The sequence below is a fragment of the Gambusia affinis genome, linkage group LG01 (genome assembly GCF_019740435.1).
Source record: "Gambusia affinis linkage group LG01, SWU_Gaff_1.0, whole genome shotgun sequence".
Lineage (NCBI taxonomy): Eukaryota > Metazoa > Chordata > Actinopteri > Cyprinodontiformes > Poeciliidae > Gambusia > Gambusia affinis.
This window is the reverse complement of record NC_057868.1, coordinates 40,188,498-40,211,721: the sequence shown is the minus strand read 5'-3', so window position 1 is coordinate 40,211,721 and position 23,224 is coordinate 40,188,498. Positions and strand designations below refer to the sequence as shown.

Here is a 23,224-nt window from a genome sequence, read left to right as displayed (position 1 = left end):
TGCTACAACCTCCTAATGCAGCCCCTGCAGAAAGTATGAAGTGTCTCCTCTAATGACTGGGCTGGGCATAAATTACAGTCGTCATGAAGATGGATGTGTGTTGCAGAGAGTGATGTGTTCTGGGCACAGGTTGCATAACAATTAGCCCCCAGGGGGTCCACAGGCCAGCTGCCACCGCCTCCAACACCATGTGTGTCTGAGAAGTCCTGAGCCAAAGAGCACTTACAGACTGATACGATACGACACGTCCAATAACGACCTCTGACCTTTCGTCTTCATATTTCAGGACCTCCAGGTGTAAAACTAGAAACACTCTGAACCTGAAAGCTGTGAAATCACATCTCAATAAATCTGGGGAAGGCGGCCAATTTTTCCCTAAATGTCCTGATCTAAAGCAAGATGGCCTCCGTAAAAATAACGAAACTCTTTTTTTCTAAACGTTTACACAAACTGGTACTTTTGGTATAAAGTTAAAATAATTTTATCTCATAACAACTTTGAAAGTTGTAATTATGACTTTTATTCTCAGAAGTTTTCCAATTATTCTTGCAGTTAAGAATTTAAAATTCATTATTAGACTTCATATTGGGCTTTTATTTAACTTTAATTTTCCTGGAATTTACAGGAAACTTTTAGGGAGCAGCTTGTGGGGTTCCTCAGAGCTTCCTACTCGGTCCACTTTCAGTCCAGGTTTTCTTTTCTCCCTCTGATTATTAAAGCATCTCTGACTGCAGCCGTCTGATGAAAAACTGCATCATCTTTCTGAGTCACTGCATGATCCCGCTGCTTACAGGAACCCAGCGACCGGGTCGCTAACATACGTTGGTAACCGGGTCGCTAACATACGTTGGTAACCGGGTCGCTAACATACGTTGGTAACCGGGTCGCTAACATACGTTGGTAACCGGGTCGCTAACATACGTTGGTAACCGGGTCGCTAACATACGTTGGTAACCGGGTCGCTAACATACGTTGGTAACCGGATCGCTAACATACGTTGGTAACCGGGTCGCTAACATACGTTGGTAACCGGGTCGCTAACATACGTTGGTAACCGGGTCGCTAACATACGTTGGTAACCGGATCGCTAACATACGTTGGTAACCGGGTCGCTAACATACGTTGGTAACCGGGTCGCTAACATACGTTGGTAACCGGGTCGCTAACATACGTTGGTAACCGGATCGCTAACATACGTTGGTAACCGGGTCGCTAACATACGTTGGTAACCGGGTCGCTAACATACGTTGGTATCCGGGTCGCTAACATACGTTGGTAACCGGGTCGCTAACATACGTTGGTAACCGGATCGCTAACATACGTTGGTAACCGGGTCGCTAACATACGTTGGTAACCGGATCGCTAACATACGTTGGTAACCGGTCGCTAACATACGCTGGTAACCGGTCGCTAACATACGTTGGTAACCGGATCGCTAACATACGCTGGTAACCGGTCGCTAACATACGCTGGTAAATCCGGATCGCTAACATACGTTGGTAACCGGGTCGCTAACATACGTTGGTAACCGGATCGCTAACATACGTTGGTAACCGGGTCGCTAACATACGTTGGTAACCGGGTCGCTAACATACGTTGGTAACCGGATCGCTAACATACATTGGTAACCGGGTCGCTAACATACGTTGGTAACCGGATCGCTAACATACGTTGGTAACTGGGTCGCTAACATACGTTGGTAACCGGATCGCTAACATAAGTTGGTAACCGGGTCGCTAACATACGTTGGTAACCGGGTCGCTAACATACGTTGGTAACCGGGTCGCTAACATACGTTGGTAACCGGATCGCTAACATACGTTGGTAACCGGGTCGCTAACATACGTTGGTAACCGGATCGCTAACATACGTTGGTAACCGGGTCGCTAACATACGTTGGTAACCGGATCGCTAACATACGTTGGTAACCGGATAGCTAACATACGTTGGTAACCGGATCGCTAACATACGTTGGTAACCGGGTCGCTAACATACGTTGGTAACCGGGTCGCTAACATACGTTGGTAACCGGGTCAGAGTCTCCTCCAGTTGGTCATAGAAAGACAGAAGTTCCTGTTCTGGTCCCAAAACTGTTTAAAGGGTTAGAGGTCAGCTCTCTATGGAAGTCCAATCCTGCCATAGAAGAAAGAATTAGGAGGAAGTTGTAATTTCTGCTGTAAAAGTCACAATAATGAGGTTTGAAATGATCATTTTGAGAAACTGCAGCAAACGTCCTTAGAGAAACATGATTTTGTATGAAATAATTGAGATTGAAAGTCAAAATTATGACTTTTATTCTTGTAATTAACACTTGAATTATGACTTCTTGTTGGGCTTTTATTTTTTCTTTTATGGTAGAAATGGGCTTCCGTAGCTTTCAGGTTTTTTAAACCAACATTTTGAATAATTCATAAGGTGTAAAAGAGAAATTCCTGGAAAAAAAGACAAAAATTAGAAATAAGCAAATTTGGTGGTGATATAGTTTATATAAAAGGAAGAAATTAATATTTCTTATCACCTCCTGATAATCTTACCGTCACGGGTCAGCGGCCCGTCAGAACCAGAACACAGCAAACAGAACCTCTCCATCCCTCCATCCTTCCATCCTTCCATCTCTCCATCCCTCATCTCTCCATCCCTCATCTCTCCATCCCTCCATCTCTCCATCTCTCCATCTCTCCATCCCTCATCTCTCCATCCCTCCATCCCTCCATCTCTCCATCCCTCCATCTCTCCATCTCTCCATTCCTCCATCCTTCCATCCTTCCATCTCTCCATCCCTCCATCCTTCCATCTCACCATCTTTCGATCCCTCCATCCCTCATCTCTCCATCCCTCATCTCTCCATCCCTCCATCTCTCCATCCCTCCATCCCTCATCTCTCCATCCCTCCATCTCTCCATTCCTCCATCCCTCCATCCTTCCATCTCTCCATTCCTCCATCCTTCCATCTCTCCATCTCTCCATCCCTCCATCCCTCATCTCTCCACCCCTCCATCCCTCCATCCTTCCATCCCTCCACCTCTCCATCTCTCCATCTCTCCATCCCTCCATCCCTCATCTCTCCATCCCTCCATCTCTCCATTCCTCCATCCTTCCATCTCTCCATCTCTCCATTCCTCCATCCTTCCATCTCTCCATCTCTCCATCCCTCCATCTCTCCATCCCTCCATCCCTCATCTCTCCACCCCTCCATCCCTCCATCCTTCCATCCCTCCATCTCTCCATCCTTCCATCCTTCCATCCCTCCATCTCTCCACCCCTCCATCCCTCCATCCTTCCATCCCTCCATCTCTCCATCTCTCCATCCCTCCATCCTTCCATCCCTCCATCTCTCCATCCTTCCATCCTTCCATCCCTCCATCCATCATTGTAAGCTAATTAGTGCTGAAGATGTTTCTGCTGATCTGCTCTGGACTTTATCTTGATGATTTAACTGCTTTATCTTTTTAACACAAAATCCCTCCAGTCCTCTTCAGCCATAATGTTTCCATCCATGATTTGAAGATAAAAGTCTCTTTAAATATTCAGATTTGTTGTTCTGCATTAATTTTTCATGAGCTGTGATTGTTAATTTGAATGTCTTGTTTGTCTTGTTAGATGAAATTAATGATGTTTCCTTTTTGTCTGTTTCCTGTCCTATGTGTCCTGGCCTCTTCCCCTCTCATCCTCCTTTGTTCTCTCGGTCAACCCCCTTCCTCCTCTTCCTCTTCCTCCTCCTCCTCAGTTGGCTGCAGACGGAGGGATTGTTGAAAGCGGGAAGCAGCTTCAGTCACCAAAGCAAACCGTCGCAGACTGAATTAAGCGCGTCTCCCTGGAGAGTGTGTGCCTAAACTGGGAGGGTGTGTGTTGTCCCGTGTTGATGAGTGTGTGGGTGTTTTCTGTCACCTTTGATGGGACATTAAGAGATGTGCGCGCCGCAGCGTCTGTGGATGGGCTGTAGGGGGCGTTGTGCCCCTGTCCTCCCCCTCCTCCTCCTCCCTCTGTACTTCCTGTTTGCTCAGGGAGCCATCATCATCCCGGAGCATTGTGAGTACCGCACCGCCGCTAACATCTCTGGAAACACAAAGCTGTTTCCTCCAAACAGTCGGTCCTTTTTACCCCCAAATCCAAACATTTCCCCTCTGAAGGCAAACCACACCCGCCCCCCCAGCCAATATATAATAATATGAATATAAAGTTCAGCTGCAACGAGACAAACTGCAGAAAAGGTTAAAGCTGCAGTGAAAACTTTTATTGCTCCCATTTTTGCAGCTCTTGTTGATAAACTGAGTTTTTCTCTCAGTTTGCAGTTTGTATGTAATAAACAGGAAACCTCAGCAGTTGATGTTGATCTAACACACATTAATGGCAGCAGATCAGGTTGAAGCTCAGATGATTCCAGTATGAAAAGGTCAAAGGTTACCGCTGCAGGTCAGAATCTGAACCGTATTAAACATGTCTGTTTCCTCTCTTTCTTCTTCTACGCCTCCCTGTGGACAAACAGATAATTTAACGCTCTGTAAGTGATTTTTATTGTTTTTACGGCTGACAGGAATAAAATATCTGTTGTTTCTAAATGTCATGGACTTTATAACTTTCATTTAGCCAGACAATATAATTTTCATAATTTCTGGTTGGTGTCTGCAAATGAATTTCCATTGAATGAATGAAAAACTGGAAGTTTGACTGTAACAGTTGAGTTTAATCCAAACCCAGTAAATCAGGTTTTTTCATGTCTGAAGCTCCTTCCTGCAAGCAAACTGCAGTTTCTGTCTGAAGCACAATGTTCCATTCATAAAGTCTTCTCATGCAAAAATGATGAGACATTGATTAGTTTTCCGGCTGAAGCCAAGAGAATCAGATTTAATCCCACATTAAAGAAGTTTAATCTGGAAATGTTCCTGAGTTCATGGGAATGTCGGGTTTCACCTGGATTTACCTGGATTGATGCTGCACTCACTGAAAGTTAAGATAAATGAATCTGTTAAAGGTTTAATGAAACACAAACTGATTCTTAAAGAGTTTCCAGTTTAGCACACTGTAAAACATTTCACTGTTTAAGTCAAATAAATCTGGAAACAGATTTAAGTTAAGTATTACTTACATTAGTAAGTTGTGTTAACGTTTCATTAATTTTGCTATATCTCCAGTATTTGAGGATTTTTAAGTTAAAATCTGAATAATTCAACGTTCTGATCTGGGATGGATGATCAATATCAAATTTATTTATAAATCAGATTTAAATCAGTTGAAACTGCACTAGATGCTGTAATTACAGTAATTAAACCACTTATAATAAAAATAAATCAAACATAAATAAAATTACATTTAAGCATTTAAGTCTCATCATTCAGTTTGCGTTAAGACTTAAATGTTTTAATGTGTTAATTAATGTGTTAATTAATTAACTAGTAGTTAATTAATTTTTCTATCTATTTTAATTATTTTAATTTTTATTATTTTTTGTCTGTTTAGGCTGCTGTTTATTGTTTACAGTTTATTTTGTACTCTGTGGCTGATATTGTGTGTTATTGTCTCTGTCATGTTGCTTTGCAAAAAAATATCAATAAATATAAAATAAAAAATAAAAAAGGGTCTTAAAATCATCTAAACTTTTTTCAGACCCGGTATAAAAAGCCAGACTCTGGATCTTGGAGTATTTAATGGTTTTTGATTATTTGATCTCGTTGAAGATATTTCAATAAGTCTGAGCCAGTTAAGGTTTTTAAAACCAGTTCAGTGGGATGCTGGGAACCAGCAGCGCTGATATTTGCTGTTCCTCTCTGATTTCTGTTTTCCTCGCCTCTCAGTCCAAACGCCTCCCAAACTGACGGTGGTTCCCAGATCGGTGACGGCGTTTTCCCGAGAAGACGTCGTTCTGACCTGCAACGCCACCGGCAGCCCGACTCCGCTGTGAGTGCGCCGCCTCCCCCCCAAACGCCAACATCCTGTTTGCCGTCCATTTCCTCCCTCTGACATTCAGGTCGCCATGGAAACAAATACACGCTTAATAAAATTAGAAGTAAACATTTTCCATCTCACTCCGTCTTGTCTGACAACACTTCCTCTCATTTTGTTTTCTTAATGTCATCAGAAAACGCTAAAAATAAACGACATCTGGAAAAGTAGCAGGCGACTCGAGCGGCGACTCGAGCGGCGACTCGAGCGGCGACTCGAGCGGCGACTCGAGCGGCGACTCGAGCGGCGACTCGAGCGGCGACTCGAGCGGCGACTCGAGCGGCGCCGCGACGCTCCAGGACGAGATTCTCAATTATTTTACCAAACATTTACCAGAAAGACTGGAAAATGACTCCAGACTGAAGTTTGATGAACTATTTTCATCAAAGTCAGCAGATGTTTAATTTTCTTTTAAAGTTTCTCTGAAGGTGAAACGTGTTGAACCAACTGGAAATCAGAAAAACTGTTTCTGGTCTCAGCAACATAACAAACTGTTACCAGCAGTACAGCAGTGGACGGGTTTCTCAAAAAATAAAAATACTTTTTCAACTGCAGGAAAAATCTCAGAAGTCAAAACAGATTAAAAAGCTAAAGGAGAGTAAAGCATAATCGATTATTGTAGTAACTGATTACTATTTGGATGAAAATGTTGCCGTTTTTATACAATATTAGAAATACATTTGAATGTAAACAAATAATTTATTAATTTTTTGAATAAGAAAGTAAACATTTTATTCCCTAAAATGCAATAAGAGCTTTAAGGATGTGAAAAGTCCAGCTGTTTCTGCTGGACTTCACATCAGCACAGTAAAGGGCCGATCAGATGATTATATGATCTGATCAATAATCAATAGTAATGAGATATTTTTTACAGATGTGGAGCCAGCTGAAACCAGAGGAATTCTGGGTAAAACAGATTTACAAACTAAAATTTATTTTTAAATCTTAAATTTAAACCGACCTGACACAAACCCCACTGGACGAGTCGGGTCGTCCCGACTGCTCCCCGTCGCCGCGGTAACCGCTTCCCAGCCTGTACTCTGTGTCACTTCTGCCTTTCTGCCTCCTCTGCCTGTAGGATCCGCTGGGTGAAGGACGGGGTCCAGTTCGGCCCAGAGAAGAGCGGTTCTGGACTGGTTAACGCCTCAGAAGATGAAGAAACGATGGAGCTGGAGTCTTACGCCGGCGTCTACCAATGCTTCGCCTCCAACGACCTGGGAACCGCCATGACGCAGACCGTAGAGGTCATAGTGGAGCGTGAGTCTCACAGCAGAGATCAGGAAAACCGTTCTGGTTCTGGTTCATCTGGACCGGCCACCTGACCCGGCTGCTGTCAGTGGGAAACGTCTGCTGTTGCTCTGGCAACCGTTTCCTAGGAACAGATTTACCGCTCAGGCATGAGGTTGCAGTTTTAGTGGGGGGGGTCCATGTTTAACCCTCTGTGGCCCAATAAGCAATAAATCAATTAACCGCACAATCAATTAAAACAAGATCAATAATTTCCATAAAATTCTTCAATCTGGTGTTTTTGTCCCAGTTAAACCTTTTATGAAGGATAATTTGTTTACAGAGACTCCATAATTCATTTTATTTGTTGTTTTGTTTATTTTAAAATGTTTTCCAGCTCCAGTATTAAATATTCACTAGGATTTAAAGTTTATTGATCTGGATGATTCTGTCCTTATCGTTATATTTTAGATCAGATTAGATTTTTTCTGGTGTTTTTTTGTGTTGCAGCTCATCCGGTTGTAGCAAAAGAAAACGAAGTGGATAAGACGGCGTATGAATCAGAGAGCCTGATCCTGACCTGCAACCCTCCCAAGAGGTCGACGCCTCCTTACATCTACTGGATGGGAACCAGTCAGTATTTCCTTCTGGTCTCAGATTCTCTTTTGATAAACCGGCTTTAGCTGAAAATCTGGACGGTTTGGTTGAAGGAAAATGTTTATTTCATTTACGATGAAGTAAAAACCACTTCAACAATTCACCAAACACAACTACAAATGAATAAACACGACATTAGCAAAGGGAAGAGGTCGGTCTCACTGGAAACCAGAGACGATGCTGATTGGACGATTCCACTTTTCACCTGAGAACCTGAACTCGTTCTGGTTTTGGCTCATTTGTTTCACTGCCGATCCAAAAGAAACTACTGCAGTATACAAATCTCAGCCTTTTCACAGTTTGGGCAGAAGGTGGCGCTGTGACCTACTGGGAGCGAATGCCAGAATAATTTAGGGTTCTGAAGTCCAAAGTGGATTCGTCCAGTCAGAGATGTCTCAGGTTTCTTTCTTTTTAAATTTATGTTTGTATTCAGTGACTTGTTGGAGTGGTTTCACCGCCGCAGATCTTACAAAGTTTAAATTTCTCTGGTTTCCCACAGGGATGCGTCACATTCCCCAGAATGAGAGAGTGATGATCGGCCTGGACGGAAACTTGTACTTCGCCAACCTCATTAAGACCGACAGCAGGAGCGACTACAACTGCTACGCCCAGTACACCGCAGCCAGGACTATTATCCCAGTGACTGTGGCTAGGCTCACCGTCCAGTCCAGTAAGAGCTCACACACACACACACACACACGCACACACACACACACACACACACCATATGTTCACTCGCCTACAGAATCTGGCGCGTCTATAGCTGCGTTCACACTGCAGCCAGAGGATTTAATTCTGATCCTCCTATAAACCTCAATTTGATTAAAGTGAACTTTGAATGCATGTGTGAACGCCAAGCGGACCGGACAGTTCACTCCACAAGCAGGAAGTGAACTACGGCGCAGGGCATTCTGGGTAAATCCAACCAAAGCTAACATGTTAGCCTAGCGCTGGCAGCAGAAATGTCTCCTGGTCTTCAGCCAAAGACTAAAGAGAAATCCTCCAACACTAAAATCTGACGCCTCCATTTAGTTTCCATCTGGTGAAGAAGGAAGTTGCTCTCAGAGTCTTCAGAGGTTTTTGTGTGGTTTCCTTCAGTGGTTGTTGGTGCAGCGCCCCCACAGGCCAGGAGGGGAACAGGTTGGTTTGACTCAGAACCACAGCAGCTGCAGGTGGAGCAGATGATGGAGTTCTGGTTCCAGTAGAACCGGGTCAACTGAACTTTCGCCTTATAGATTCTTGTTTTTCTTTCCCAGGTAACGAAGTCGTTCGTGGAAGAAAACCAGATTTACTCCAACCCCATGGCTCCCACACCGCAGTGCAGGCCCTCCGGGGTCAAAGCGTCACCCTCGAATGTATCCCCAAAGGCCTGTAAGAATCCCAGAATGCTTTGCTGAAGTGTGTGTGTTCAGTATTTATAAAGTGTGACTGAAGGTTTAGCATCTCTTTGGTGTGTCTCTGTATCAACATGCCTGAATCACATAACTGGGTCATTAGCAAGACTAGCAAACCCGATTGCATGAGGAGAGAATTCATGAACTTTAGGTAAAGAACAGAGAAACTTTCTGTATCTCACTACCTCCGGTTCTGATTCCACAAAGCAGGGTAAAGGGATGGTCTGCATCTCGTAGATTTCTCTCTGGTTCAGCACAGCTAGCAGAGCTCTGCAGAGCTGGACTGCATGTTGGTGAGGAAGTTTCACCATTTGATGCCAGAGTGAAGGACAAGGACAAACCTTAAGGTGGCAGGACTGAAACCGTTCAGCGATTTATAAACTACCAGCAGTAGTTTAGAGTCTCTTCTCTCAGTGAATGACTGTAGAACTGGATGATGTAGAACCAGGTGGTGTCTCTATCCTCCTGGTTCTAGTCAGAACTCCAGCTGCAGCGTTCTGGACCGTTGGGTTGTCAATCAGGCCTGTGAAGACGCTGCTGCAGGAATCAAAGCCACTAGAGGGAAACTAAAGCCTGGATGAGTTTCTCTGATCTGAGACTTTAGTCCTGGAGATGTTCCTCAGGTGATAGAAGGCCGACTTTGGAACCGGCTTTATGTGGCTCTGGATGTTTTTGGTGAAATTTTGGTGCGTCCAATCATCTGTTCAGTGATTGGACGGTTCAGAGTTGTGTGTCATCCCCATAGCTATGGCAGCTAATCATATTTCCTGTTATAACCTGAGCTGGTATAGAGATTAAATAAGAGGGTCCTGGGATTGAGTCCTGGGTTACCCCACATGACCCCACATGACCCCAAATGATCCCACACGACCCCACATTAACCCCACACGACCCCACATGACTCGACAGTCTCCTTCATTCCTGTGATTACCTGCATTTATTTACATCTGATTCCTGAGCTGATCAGGCCGTTTCGTTTCTTCCTGCCCTGCGTCTCTGCAGGCCGACTCCCTTGGTGGAGTGGCAGAAGACGGACGGCGACCTGAAGACCACGAGTGGCTCGCTGGACAGCTTCGACCGCTGGCTTTCCTTCGACAGCATCACCGAGGACGACGACGGCGAGTACCGGTGCAGGGCGCACAACGTCCACGGGAATGCCACGCATTCCTTCACCGTCACTGTGAAAGGTGAAAAAGAAACGAAAACATTTCAGCAACTCAAAGACAAACCAGCAGGTTGAACACGGAGTCACACAGTTCAACGCCCTCTGGCTCTGCACGCCGCAGTCAGAAGGTCAAAGGTGAAAAACGACACCAGGACGATCAGAAGACAAAACAAATACGGTTTGAATAGGAGAGTTGAAGGAGAAACTGATCTGATATTAATATTTGTATCAGTCCAGATATTGAACAGAATTCTGGATGGAGTGTCGGAGACAACGACCCGATCCATACGGGCCGATCTACTTAATCTAGTTCTATGCTTTGTTTTGTTAGCGAGTCGCACCTTCAGATTTAAGTTTGTTCTTTCTTATGTTGAAACGACGTAAAACATATTAGATATTTATATATGGGCCTACTTTTGTTTATTTTTGTGAAACATTAAAACACTTTGGAGAAATTCTTCCGCGACGCCATCTTGGATATTTCCTAAAGCAAAACACGTAACGTCTTCGTAACGTCTTCACGCAAATACGTCACGTTACAGGAGCCGATAAGTAAATGAACTACTGAGAAACGGTTCTTTATTCCTGCTTGTTCATTTATTTCATAAATTATTAAAGCCTCAAATGAAATTTCACTTATTTTGAATGTTTTATGACGGTGAAGTCTGTGTGTCTGTCCAGCGGCTCCCTACTGGGTGAAGGAGTTCCCAGACCTGACGTACGCGCCGGGCGAAACCGTGAGGCTGGACTGTCTGGCCAAGGGGAACCCCGAACCCGACATCAGCTGGAGGATCAACGGCGAGCCGCTCACAGGTGGGCCACAATTCACACTGTCCTTTTACTACTTTAAACAAAATATTTATCATTTAAACAACCAAAAATACTAATTTGTCTGATCAGAATTAGCTAAAATGTATTTTCTGTTGTAGAGAAAACTTACAGTCTTACAGAACGTTTTCTGAAGGAACGAGTGACCTGAAACATTTCCTTTCACTCAGTTTCTCTTTAATTACATTATCCTGTAATTTAAAGGTTGAGACGAACATTAGAGACTGTCTGGCACCACTCAGTCTGACTTCTGTCCCGAAGAGCAAAATAAGATCAGCCAGAAACATTTTAGATAAACGTCCAGAGAAAGACGCTTTCCACCGGAGAAAAATATAAAACTGAAAACACGAAAGGAGAAAAACAAGAAAGATATAAATGAAAGGACAAGGAAAAAAGTAGAAACAAAAATTAAAAATTATGAAATAACAGAAATAAAGACAAGAAAGAAGCTTCAAAAATACAGATAATTGTTTTAAAAGAAGACCAGAATAAAAAATAACATGCTAAACATTTTTATTGTCCATAAAGGGAAACAGTGAGAGCAGAAGCAGCTGAACGACACAAACACAATCAGATAAAGACAGAAACGTAGAGAAGACAGTTCAGACCGAATTAACCATTTAAAGCAGCAGCATCACTCCGGCATCTAAAAACAAACAGATACGTAATTAAATTAACGCACCAGATAAAAACAACCTGAATGCATTAAAGGTTTCTCTGTTCATTCAGGCCAGTAGAAGAAAAAGGATTGTTTAAAACGGGGAAATTAGCAACAAATATGGTGGTAAAAGTTCAGTCACTGAGCAGAAAAAGGAACAAATAGGAATAAAGAAGATTGGAAGAAATTTGTCTCAATAAGCAATAAATCAGTTAATCACATGATAAATAATAAAATAAAACAGAATCATTTTCATCTGCGTGATTTATAGTTTCTGTTTTTCTGCCAAAACTGGAGGATAAAAGTTTTCAGCCTGGAGTTTTGTAAATTATTTTGAATAGTTTTGTTTTCAGAGTCTTCATAATTAATTTTATTTGTCGTTTCTCTTGTTTTATTTATTTATTTTGGATATTTAAAATGTCTTTCATGTCCAGCATTAATGTTTATTAGAATGTAAAGTTTATAGATCTTTGAGAATGTAGTTTTATTATCATAATTTACCATTATGTTGCCTTAAAATGGTCTCAAAACATCAGTATTATTGTTTATCGCGATAACTTCTGGGTCAGTTCATGTCAGTCCTTCACAGAATAACAACCTCTGGATCAGCCAGCCGGCAGCAGGACGAGTTCCCTCCTCATTGTGCCTGTTCTTCTCTTTCTCTCTCCTCCTCCGCCATCTTTCTTTTCGGCGTACATCCCTGGGCAGCGGTGGACGAGGATCCTCGCCGCAGCGTGGCCGGCAGCGCGCTGATCCTGAGGGACGTGGTCGTTTCTGACACGGCCATCTATCAGTGTGAAGCCACCAACGTTCACGGCTCCATCCTGCAGAACATCAACCTGTTTGTCGTCGGTGGGAAGGCGTCACACTCTGCTGTGTATGAAATCACTGCCATGCTCCAGAACGTGTGGATGAGTCTGGTTCTGTCCTGCAGAGCTCCCGCCTCAGATCCTGTCTTCTGATGGGATCGTGTACAAAGTGTTTGAAGGTGAACAAGTCAACATGGACTGTGAGTCGTTTGGCGCTCCCCGACCTCAGATTACCTGGTGAGCAGCACAGAGAGTTTAATCTAGAACAAAAAACTCAAATCAAGGTGAGAATTCAAAGTTCTGTTCACCAAAGTGATTCTACATTCTGGTAATGTTCTAATAAGCAAAAAAAAAAATAAACAGCTGTGATGATTTTTGCAGCACAAACCATGTGAAAAGAAAAATATCTCAATAAATTTGGTCAGATTAGTTTCTGGGTTTTAGTTCATGACTGCCAGATATAGTTTAAATATATACTACTTAATTTATTTATACACTTTAGTTTATAGGGGAGTTCAAAGTGATAAAATAAACAGAAATAATGATTTTAAAAAACGTTACAGTGGGAGAAAAGTTATAATCCAGACAAGAATTCATTTACTTTCTAGTTATCAGTCAAAGGCGACTCTAAACAAATGGTGGGAACCGCTAACTTTGAAGCTAGCTGCGCTAATGCTAACGCTCTAATCATATCAATCAAGTTTATTTGTACCTCACATTTCAGCAACGAGGCGGTTCAAAGTGAAAACATAAAAATATCATGAACAAGTCAATCATTCGCTATGCTCTGGGCCGGATTTTAGCAGGGGCTTACCGGGGCTGCAGCCCGGGGCCCCGGCATTTCGGGGGCCCCGAAGGATGTTTTATATTTTTGTGAATGGATAGTGTCAGAATTTAATCAATGACTACCATGATTTTGAGAGCACCGATGAAAAATGTTCCAATTTGTTCTGGCAAACGTCCATCTTGAATGCTTGCTTGTTATTGGTCCACTTTTGACGCATCTTACGCATTGGGGAGGAGGAGCGTCAAGGGAATATTATTTTACAATGGCGGACAACAGGAAACACGACAGCGGAGCGCAGAAAAGAAGGAAGAGAAAAGAAAAAGAGCATCGCGCCAAAGAGGCGACAAACAAAATGCCTAAACTGACAGGCTTTTTTAAACCTGTTAGCGGAGATGGAGCGGAAACATTATTATCCCCCGCTCCTCAAACCCTTAGCTATGCTAACACCGGCACTAAGATCCCGCCAGAACCTTTAACCGTGACTGAGTCGGTGGCTGGACTGGCGTCTGTGGAGTCAGAGTTGGTGGAAGCGGGATCTTCTTCCGCAGATGGAAAGACGACTGTGGATCCGTACAGTACCGATCCGGCGCATTGGGGGGAAATTGACGAGTCCGTGCGAGCTTACTGGGCTGAGCGAGGACCGGAGAGCTGTCAAAATATGAATGTTGGCTTTCAAGCATCAGAACGGGTGTACAAGCATCAAAAGCGTCACTTCTCCAAATCTCACTTTAAACACAAGATGTTAAATGGTGAGTATGCCGAAGACCGTGGCTGCTCTACTCTCCATCCACGGAGCTGCATTTTGTTTTGCATGCCGCATTTTCAGCAATGCTACTACTCAGTCAAACTTTGAAACTGGTTTCAGTGACTGGAAGCACGCAACTGAACGCAAATGCCTAAACTTTAAAAAATCCTTCAGAGGGCAGCACTTTGGACTTACCTGGGTCAGGATATTTTCTGAAAACTACAGTATGCCTGATCTCTTTTTTCCTGAAGATATTGTTTATATCCATGTTCTGTCTGACTGGCAGAGAAGCACTTTTTTGACATTTATTTCCTCCACTATTTACCAAGAACTTTAAAACCAATGAAAAAGTTTGAGTTTTGATATATTCCACTTGTACTTATATGGACTTGTAAATGCTGGGGATATTTGTATAAATATTGTTTTACTCGCTTTGCTTTGTAAAAGTATATTTGAGCATTGCATTTCTTGCACTCAATCTGTTTTATAGTTTGTGTTGAAGTCCAGGCAACAATAACTATTCAGTGATTTTATTTTGTGATGCAAGCATCATATTCTAGTTTCAACCCCAACATGTGGTTTAGTCTTTCTAGAAAAGAGTTCAGAGTTGTTTGTAGTTTGTGACAACTGGCTTATTAAAGTTGTAAGTTGTCAAAACTTACTGTTCGGTCATTTTCTGTTCATCCTCTAAAACAAAACAAACACATACAAATATATATATATATATATATATATATATATATATATATATATATATATATATATATATATATATATATATATATTGACTCTAGCCCAGGGGCCCCCATCCTGACTCCAGCCCAGGGGCCCCCATCCTCCTAAATCCGGCCCTGGCTATGCTAATGCTAAAGCGCTTCAGTTATAACTTTATTTAGTCAAGCTAACGCTAAACCATCGTCTTTTCTCATAACAAACTGACTCTCTGTGTTCAGGCTGCGTGAGGACGCCGTTCCTCTGCTGATGGATAATCGCGTTTCCTTATTCACCAACGGGACGGTCGAACTGGTCAACGTCACCCATGAGGACAGCGGCGCCTACACCTGCTCTGTCGACAACACCGACATCTCCATCACCGCTAACCTGGAAGTCTTCAGTGAGGGAGTTTTCAGCTTTCTTCTTCTTTTAATTGCTGTTCATGTCATATTTATTTACTTTACTTTACTTTATTTATATTTATTGATCGATCTCCCTGGTGATTAAAGGTGATTTGATAGATGTCCAAAGTAAAATGTGGCGGCCTCTGGTTCCTCTCTTCCAGATCGAACTGTGATCCTGAAAGGTCCGCGGGACGTTCACGTCCACCGGGGACAAACTGCTTACCTGGACTGTCACTTCTACAAGGATCGTCGGCTGCGTGCCACCGTCCAGTGGAAAAAAGACGAACAGCACCTGAACTTCCCAACGCCCAACAGGTAAACGCCCAGAAACCCGAACAAAACCAACCATGCATGAAAACACACTGGTTCTGCTGAGGGGAAGACCAGAATCTATAAACACCATTTCATCCAGTCATATTTATCTGGCTTTGGTTGTTTGTGAGGCTGAGCAATATGACTGAAAAACATATCAGCGCTTCGTATCAGTCAATATTAGTAATTATTGATATCGACTGACAAACTGCTGCAATGATTCATTCTGTTTTATCTTGTTTTCACTCCAAGCCATTCTTTATTTTAAGCAGTTATGAAACAAAACCTTAAGCTGCTGTTGTGGGAGATACTCAGCAGGTTGTTGCTAGGCAACCAAAGAGCGAGTTCGTTGAAGCCACTGGCCTCGTTTAGCTGGCTGTGAGAGATTGAGCGGCTGAAGTCTTTCCTCTGCCTACATTTCCCAAAATGCCGTGCAGTTCTGCGTTGGGATTCAATGAATATTTCGTCAGACACATTCAATGTTATTTTTACATCTGGAAATTTTGCGCATAAACACAACGAGGGAGAACAAACTAAAGATTCTTCTTTTTAATTCAGTTCAGTGGAAAAATAACTCAAAACAACTCGTATTCCTCCTTTTCTCGCTCTGTTTTAGCTATGCTAAGCTGACTTGTTGCCATAGCAACAGGTCCACTAGTGTATCAGGATTCAAGAAACAGTGAAACATTTCCCACACAAAGAACAGAACATTCAGTGTCACAGCTTTATGTTTTTATGCTTGATGTTTGTTTTTATGAATGTTTGCGATTATTAATAAGTGTTGATTAGCTATTAGCTATGCTAACGCAGTAGTGGTTGATTAGCTACCGCTGCTATTAGCTAAGCTAACACAGCCATGGTTGATTAGTTACTTTAGTTGTTGTTATGTTGCCTGTTTTTATTGTAACGGATTCCACATCCCATCTACATGTTACAGTTGTCATAGTCAAGCTAGCATAACTGAACTACTTTCTTCTTCCTCACTATTTTTTGTTGTCCAGTTGTAAAATTTTGACGATTAGTAGCAAAGCGCTGCGTCCCTGTTTCTTTTATAAATCATGGATGCATTTAATATTTATCTCTTTAAGTTGATAATTTGACAGCTAACACTGATGCTAGTCATTGTTAGCCAGCAGATGTTTGTCCTCAGGGAGCTCAGGGTGGGATCTTTTGTGTGTGACGTCACGTTGCAACATGTCTGTATATTTAATAGTCTGTCAGGCATATTATCTATTGATATTGATCATGTCCGTTGCAATGTATATTATTATTGATTTATTGTCCAGTTGTTTGATATTGTTTTATTGTTTTCTCTCTAGATCCAGGTACAATCTCCACAGGAACCACACCTTACAAGTGAAAAAGGCCCAACAAGACGACACAGGAAAGTTTTCCTGTGAGGTCAGAACTGACCCAGTGGGCCGGGTGACGGCCACCGGCTCCATCACTGTGTTAGGTACGGCAGTCGGTTTATTTTAGTTTATTGGCTTACCAATAAAAACAACGTCGATCATTTCTGATGAAAAGTAAAACATCAGTTGAATATCCAGTATGTGCAACTTCCTTCGATTAGGAGGAAGTTATTTGCTTTTTAAATTCTTCTGCATTAAAAATATGGGCTAAAATAAATCGCTAAAAGCTCTGAGCTAAGATCAGATTCATGTGAACTTCTAACTGGAGCCACTTTCTGGGCCCGCAGCTCCACCGGACCCCCCCGGCTCTCTATCACTGTCCCCCATTGAGGACTACAGCGCCACCCTCAGCTGGATCCCAGGATCTTCACACAACAGCCCCATAACAGGTAGAGAGGCAGGAAACAGAAGGAAAACTCAGACGCATCTGTTTGGATTTGTAAAAAAAGTCACCTGAGCTTCATTCACTGGATTATCGTCCGTACGAACGAGTTCAAACCGGAAACTCAAACACAGTTCGGCTTTTTCTTTATTTTATACGTTTTTGAAGTAGCATCATGTTAAAATGCAACAGCGCCTCCTGTGGTCACAGAATGTGGTGCAACACCGCCGTAATTTGAGTGAAATTTTGATCTCGTGCACATAGATGTTCACACAGGCTAGTGACGCAGCGCGAGAAAGTTTTAAACACTGAGGAAAAACTTCCATCTTTCACCGTTTATCAAAATGGTATTTAGATTAATCTGTGTTATGTCAGATTAACGGGTTAATATTTTCAGATTAATCTGTTATGTCAGATTAACAGGTTAATATTTTCAGATTAATTTGTTATGTCAGATTAACACGTTAATATTTTCAGATTAAGTTGTGTTAAGGCGTAATCCTTACATCCCGGGTCTCTGTCTCTAGAGTTCGTTGTTGAAGCCGAGGAGAAGCCGCAGACGGACAGCGGCGCCGCGGCGTGGAGGAAATGGACGACGGTTCCTGGAGACTTCAGCCGCTTGCAGCTCAGCCTGCAGCCTTTCTGCCGGTACCGCTTCAGGGTCAGCGCCGTGAACGAACTGGGCCAAGGCAAAGCCAGCGAGCCCACGGAGCCGCGCAGCACTCCGCCTGCAGGTGAAACCTGGACAGGAGTGTTTTTATTTTAGCATTTTAGTATTTTTCTTCTACTTGAGTGTTTTTAGTCTCTACTCAGGAAAACTTCTGGACTTTCTTCCCTCTGGAGGAAAAACAAACATATTTTAACCAAAAGTTTTTGTTAAGGTGTCAAAAGTTTTTCATTGAAATAAATTGATTTGTTATTTATTGTTACTTAAATGAATTATTGTATTTTTGGTCTTTGAAACATCAAAACTTCCATTTAACTTTATATTTTGGTCCATCTGATGATGCAACTTTTAGATATAAAATTATTGATACTTTGATCAGTTACTTTTACACAAAGACTTTTTACCAAATTCTTTCTAGAGTCGTTTCCTGGACAGCTTCTTTCATTTTACTTGAGTAAAAATATGTTGAAGTATTTCTAGTATTACAGTCAGGAAACGAGTTGAAATGAAAATCCTCGTTTTTTTCTCCGCTTTGCTTTCCCACAGCGCCACGTTCGAACCCCGCGAATGTCCGCACCAACTCCACAGAGCCGGGCGTTCTGCTCATCACCTGGGATGTGAGTGGCTCAGCGCTTCGCTTCGAAACAGGAAGTGCTTCCCAACTTTAACCCAACCTGTTGGTTTCCCTCCGCAGGAGATGGAAAAACGTCTCCACAACGGCCAGGACTTCCAGTACCGGGTGTACTGGCGGGAGGCCGACAACAAGAACGCAGACTGGAACTGGGCCTACGTCAAGTCTCCGCCGTTCACAGTGAACAACACGGGGACCTTCACGCCGTTTGAGATCAAAGTCCAGGCGGTCAACGCCATCGAGTCAGGACCGACTCCCGAGGCGAAGACCGGACACTCCGGGGAGGACAGTACGTCTCCTGATTATTTATTGACTCCAGTCAGGAAGTTCAACTTTCTAACTCCAGATTGACCCTGACAGTTAGGATGATGCATTTGGGACTTTTAAAATTCAAATTCTTGACTTCAGTTTGAAATTATTCTTCAAATTTTGTAGAAAAATAAATATGTTGATGTATTTTTAACTTTTACATTTAAATCTATAACTCTGTGACAGTTTCAGTTTAGTTTATTTATACAGCATCAGTTCATAACAAACAGGCACCAGCTGTTTTCTCTGTAGGCTTTTAGTTTGCTACTGCCCCCTAGTGGTGGCAGAGAGGCATAACGGGTGTGAAAAACATTTACAGAGCCGTTTTTCATTACAACCACAAACTGAAAGTATTACACAAAGACTGTTGAATACTTTATAAATGGGATTTTTAATTTACAAAACAAAACAGTTTCCACATTATCATAATGAAGTTTTTATCATGAGAAAAAATATTAATAAAATAGAATAAGGCTATAAAATAGTAAAATGTGTGGAAACTGTGTGTCATTAAATTCATTAAAACATACAGTAAAATTTGTGGGTTCAATTAGTGGAAGATTAAATCTTTTATTTATTATAATATGTTTTCTTTGACTCCCTCTCAGGATTGTCATTGTCCTCCACTTCACATCAAAACCTTTCCCTCTCATCAGACTGTCAAAATAAAAGCCTCTTCCTCCATCTTCCAGCCAGTTTCTGTTTTTCTCCTTGCAGAGCCGGAGGAGCCGCCCACCGGCGTTGCCTTCAGCGTGGTGAACAGCACCGTCAGAGTGACGTGGAACGAAGCGCAGAACGTCCGCGGCCACCTGCTGGGCTACAGGGTACGCTTCCTTACAAGGTCCTGGAATATCCTGGAACATCCTGGAAAACGTTTCCCACCAGGCGGAGAGCCGCTTCCCTGCAAAAACACAGAAACCTACCAAACATTTCTCAGAACATGAAATAATTTATTATGACTTTATTCTGGAAATATTATATTTTTTTTAATATTACAAATTTATTCTCGTAAATTACAAGATTACATTTTTGTAGTTAAAAATGAAGTCTTAGTCTGGCTTTAATACTTTGTTATAGAGTTGCTCTGACTTCAAAGTCCAATTAAATTGAAGCCGTGAAACATGTTTGTCAAACAAAATGGCCGCCCTGGGCGCGGTGACATCATCATGGAACCCCAAGGAGTAAAAGATCCTGGTTCCCAGAAATTAAATTAAAGTTGGTTTGTTGCTCTGCAGTGGAAACCAGAGGAAAACATTTGGTGAGGTAACGGACGGCTAACTGGTTTCCAGGACATTTGAACCAGTAAAGCCAGTTGGTTTAGGTTGTAGAGTCCAGTATGGGACTCCAGTAAGGCTGTCATCATCTTTCTTCTTCTTCAGCTGTACATCAGGAGGCTGGGTTCCTCCAGCGGACGGGACAGGAGGTCTCTGGGCAAACACCACCACACGGCGGAGCGACACCGACTGGAGCAACACAAACTGGCAAACAGGAACAACTGGGTGGTGGAGGTCCACGGCCCCAAGACGGCCGCTGAGGTCACTGGTCTGCGTCTGTTCTCCCAGTATGAACTGGAGCTCACCGCCTTCAACAGCAAAGGGGAGAGCCCTCGCTCCTCACCGACGCGTTTCAGCACGCCAGAGGGAGGTGAGGCAACGTTTAGATAATAAATCATTTGGTCTGGAGCTCTGATTGGCTGCTTCTGCACAGAAACATACAGTTTGAGTTATAAAGGGAAACTACAATGCAAAATCCTCCTTCTGCACATTTTTATTCTTCCATTTGGGTTCCTGCTGTTTCTAGAAACAGCCTCAACTCAACGTTTAAACAGCACTTAGAAAAATACTCAGCCATTGTTTGGCAGTCGGTTCATGTTGTTTGTCTTCACAGCTCCTGGTCCTCCTGCATCTCTGAGGTTTGAAAGTCCAACAGAAACCTCACTGATCCTTCACTGGACTCCTCCGCATGAAGTTAACGGAGAACTTCAGGGCTACGAGGTGCAATATCAGCAAGGTAACATCCCAGTTTGAAAAACGAGACTTTATCCAGGATGAATTTATCTGACGTTGGGGCTGGTCTGTTTCAAACAGAGGGAGGCAGCCAGATGGAGATCCAGATGATCAATGTTTTCAACGTAAACCAGGTTGAACTGAAGAATCTGGACCCAAGCAGCTATTACCTGTTTAAGGTCATCGCACGCACCGCAGCAGGACAGGGTCCGCCCATCACACGGAGGGGCGCCACGCTGCTGGAGGGAGGTAAACGCAATCACAATCAAAAACCACAAGTTAATACTCAGTGATGCTCAAACGCTGCTAAATATTTAGTTTGAAAATTTGATGAATGAGTAACGAGATGAAATTATGACTGAAACCCGAACCCCCATTTTTCTCTCGACAGGATAAATGGATGTTAATTTTATTCTGTTATTCTGTAACTTTACAAACATTAAATTGTTCTATTGCACTTTTGTAGAATCGCACACGTAAACGTCTCTCTGCTTCCTGTAGCTCCTCCCACAAACATCACCGTGGTTTCCAGTGTGACGTCGTTCAACCTGAGCTGGGTGCCTGAAGACCGGCACCGGAACCACGGCTTCCACATCCACTACCTCCGGAAGAGCGGTGAGCAGCAGGACTCGTCCAAACCCGCCTCAGTTTCACCAGATGTTTACGCTTCTGAAACCGTGGAAACAAGAAACGGGAGAGAAGGGCGCACTCCTCCAAATTGCACCCAGTTTCAGCCCTGCTGGTTGCTAGGAGACCAGCATCCTGCTCCCAACAAGCTCAACAAGTATTTACATACAGGCTGGTGTTTAAATAACATTTCCGCAGTTTTTCTGCACTGATCTGCTGGATTTCAAACAGTCAGTTTATTTTTTTCAGTGTTTAATAAACATGAACATTTTATTTCTATAATATATTTTTATTCTATTTTATTCTGCAGACTTCAGATTACTCAACAGACAAAAATACACCAGTAACTGCAGTTTCAGTAACCAGATAACTGCGCAAATTGGAATTACGAAAATAAATTCGTTTAATGGAATGATGCCAATTTTGGGGGAAAAAGTAAAAATTTTGATTAAAAGTTTTTTGCACTAGATTGAGTTGTTTTTTGGCCATATAAAAATTGGTTTATTGGAAACACTTCTTTCATGTCACAAGAGTCACATGATCAACATCTGGATGTTACTGCTGGAGGAAACGACAAAGAAGACGACAGACAGGAAGTAGTAGTTTTTAATGAATTATCGCGTAAACAAACTGATTCACGTGGGATTTTAATTGTTTCTTACTTAATGGAAACATTACTATTGTGAAATTATATATAAATAAGCAGAATATCCACATTAGTAACAGAAACGGTAACTTGTGTTTTTTCTCTCTGTGTGCAGCCGGCGGTCAGTGGGCGGAGTCAGAGCTGATCAACTCCACGCAGGGTTTCTATTCGCTGTCGGGCCTCCAGCCAGGAACCGAGTACAGCCTGAGGATTCTGCACGACAACAACACGCACTGGCAGGAAATGCTGCGGACCGTCGGACCAGGTGCGTCCGCACAAACACAAACTGCCTGGACCGAATGTTGTTTACGTTCATAAAGACGCTATAAAGGTGAAACGTTTCTGCCTCAGTGCCGTCGGAAATGCCGGGCCGGTTTGCCACCCAGGGCTGGTTGATTGGACTCATCAGCGCCATCGTGCTCCTCATCCTCATCCTCCTCATCCTCTGCCTCATTAAGCGCAGCAGGGGGGGGAAATACGCAGGTACGCCCAACCCGATGATCTGACGGAAAATACGACCCAAATACAACCTGCTGATGCGGAGGAACGTTTCTCTCCTCACAGTGAAGGACAAAGAGAAGAAGGAGATCGACTTCGACCTTCAGAACAAGGATGAAACCTTCGGCGAGTACAGGTGAGTCACCGCCGAACGGAACCGATCAGAACCGATCAGAACCAACAGTCACAGTACCAGGTCAGGAATCAGTAAAGAAATAAACTCCAGAGCTGCTGACCTCTGAACCTCTGAACAGGGCCGGCACAAACCTTTTGGTAATTAATTGTAATTAATTTTATTATTATAAAAATCAGCTGATAAACTCTAAATTTAAAGTAAATAAGTTTAACTTTGATGTTTTATGTTTCACCGTCCGTCAACAACAGGAAGAGAAGAATTGATTGTTTG

General features: G+C 42.8%; 1 protein-coding gene across 3 annotated transcripts in view; it reads left to right on the top strand.

The window, feature by feature from the left end:
• LOC122831158 (neural cell adhesion molecule L1.1-like) overlaps window positions 1-23,224 on the top strand; it is a 46,699-nt gene that overhangs the window by 17,993 nt on the left and 5,482 nt on the right. For 2 of the 3 annotated variants that reach the window (XM_044117247.1, XM_044117165.1), the window contains exons 3-28: window positions 3,728-4,029; window positions 4,487-4,501; window positions 5,793-5,895; window positions 7,019-7,197; window positions 7,678-7,800; window positions 8,324-8,494; window positions 9,081-9,195; window positions 10,221-10,405; window positions 11,065-11,196; window positions 12,578-12,721; window positions 12,804-12,915; window positions 15,164-15,324; window positions 15,490-15,643; window positions 16,960-17,096; window positions 17,340-17,441; window positions 17,962-18,168; window positions 18,648-18,718; window positions 18,796-19,021; window positions 19,759-19,865; window positions 20,421-20,685; window positions 20,929-21,051; window positions 21,129-21,296; window positions 21,549-21,662; window positions 22,436-22,585; window positions 22,672-22,803; window positions 22,885-22,954. In XM_044117247.1, the coding sequence (XP_043973182.1) occupies window positions 3,909-4,029; window positions 4,487-4,501; window positions 5,793-5,895; window positions 7,019-7,197; window positions 7,678-7,800; window positions 8,324-8,494; window positions 9,081-9,195; window positions 10,221-10,405; window positions 11,065-11,196; window positions 12,578-12,721; window positions 12,804-12,915; window positions 15,164-15,324; window positions 15,490-15,643; window positions 16,960-17,096; window positions 17,340-17,441; window positions 17,962-18,168; window positions 18,648-18,718; window positions 18,796-19,021; window positions 19,759-19,865; window positions 20,421-20,685; window positions 20,929-21,051; window positions 21,129-21,296; window positions 21,549-21,662; window positions 22,436-22,585; window positions 22,672-22,803; window positions 22,885-22,954 (3,587 nt within the window). In that variant the 5' untranslated portion in view covers window positions 3,728-3,908. The remainder of the gene's footprint in view (window positions 1-3,727; window positions 4,030-4,486; window positions 4,502-5,792; window positions 5,896-7,018; window positions 7,198-7,677; window positions 7,801-8,323; window positions 8,495-9,080; window positions 9,196-10,220; window positions 10,406-11,064; window positions 11,197-12,577; window positions 12,722-12,803; window positions 12,916-15,163; window positions 15,325-15,489; window positions 15,644-16,959; window positions 17,097-17,339; window positions 17,442-17,961; window positions 18,169-18,647; window positions 18,719-18,795; window positions 19,022-19,758; window positions 19,866-20,420; window positions 20,686-20,928; window positions 21,052-21,128; window positions 21,297-21,548; window positions 21,663-22,435; window positions 22,586-22,671; window positions 22,804-22,884; window positions 22,955-23,224) is intronic. The other variant, XM_044117333.1, reaches the window with a different exon arrangement.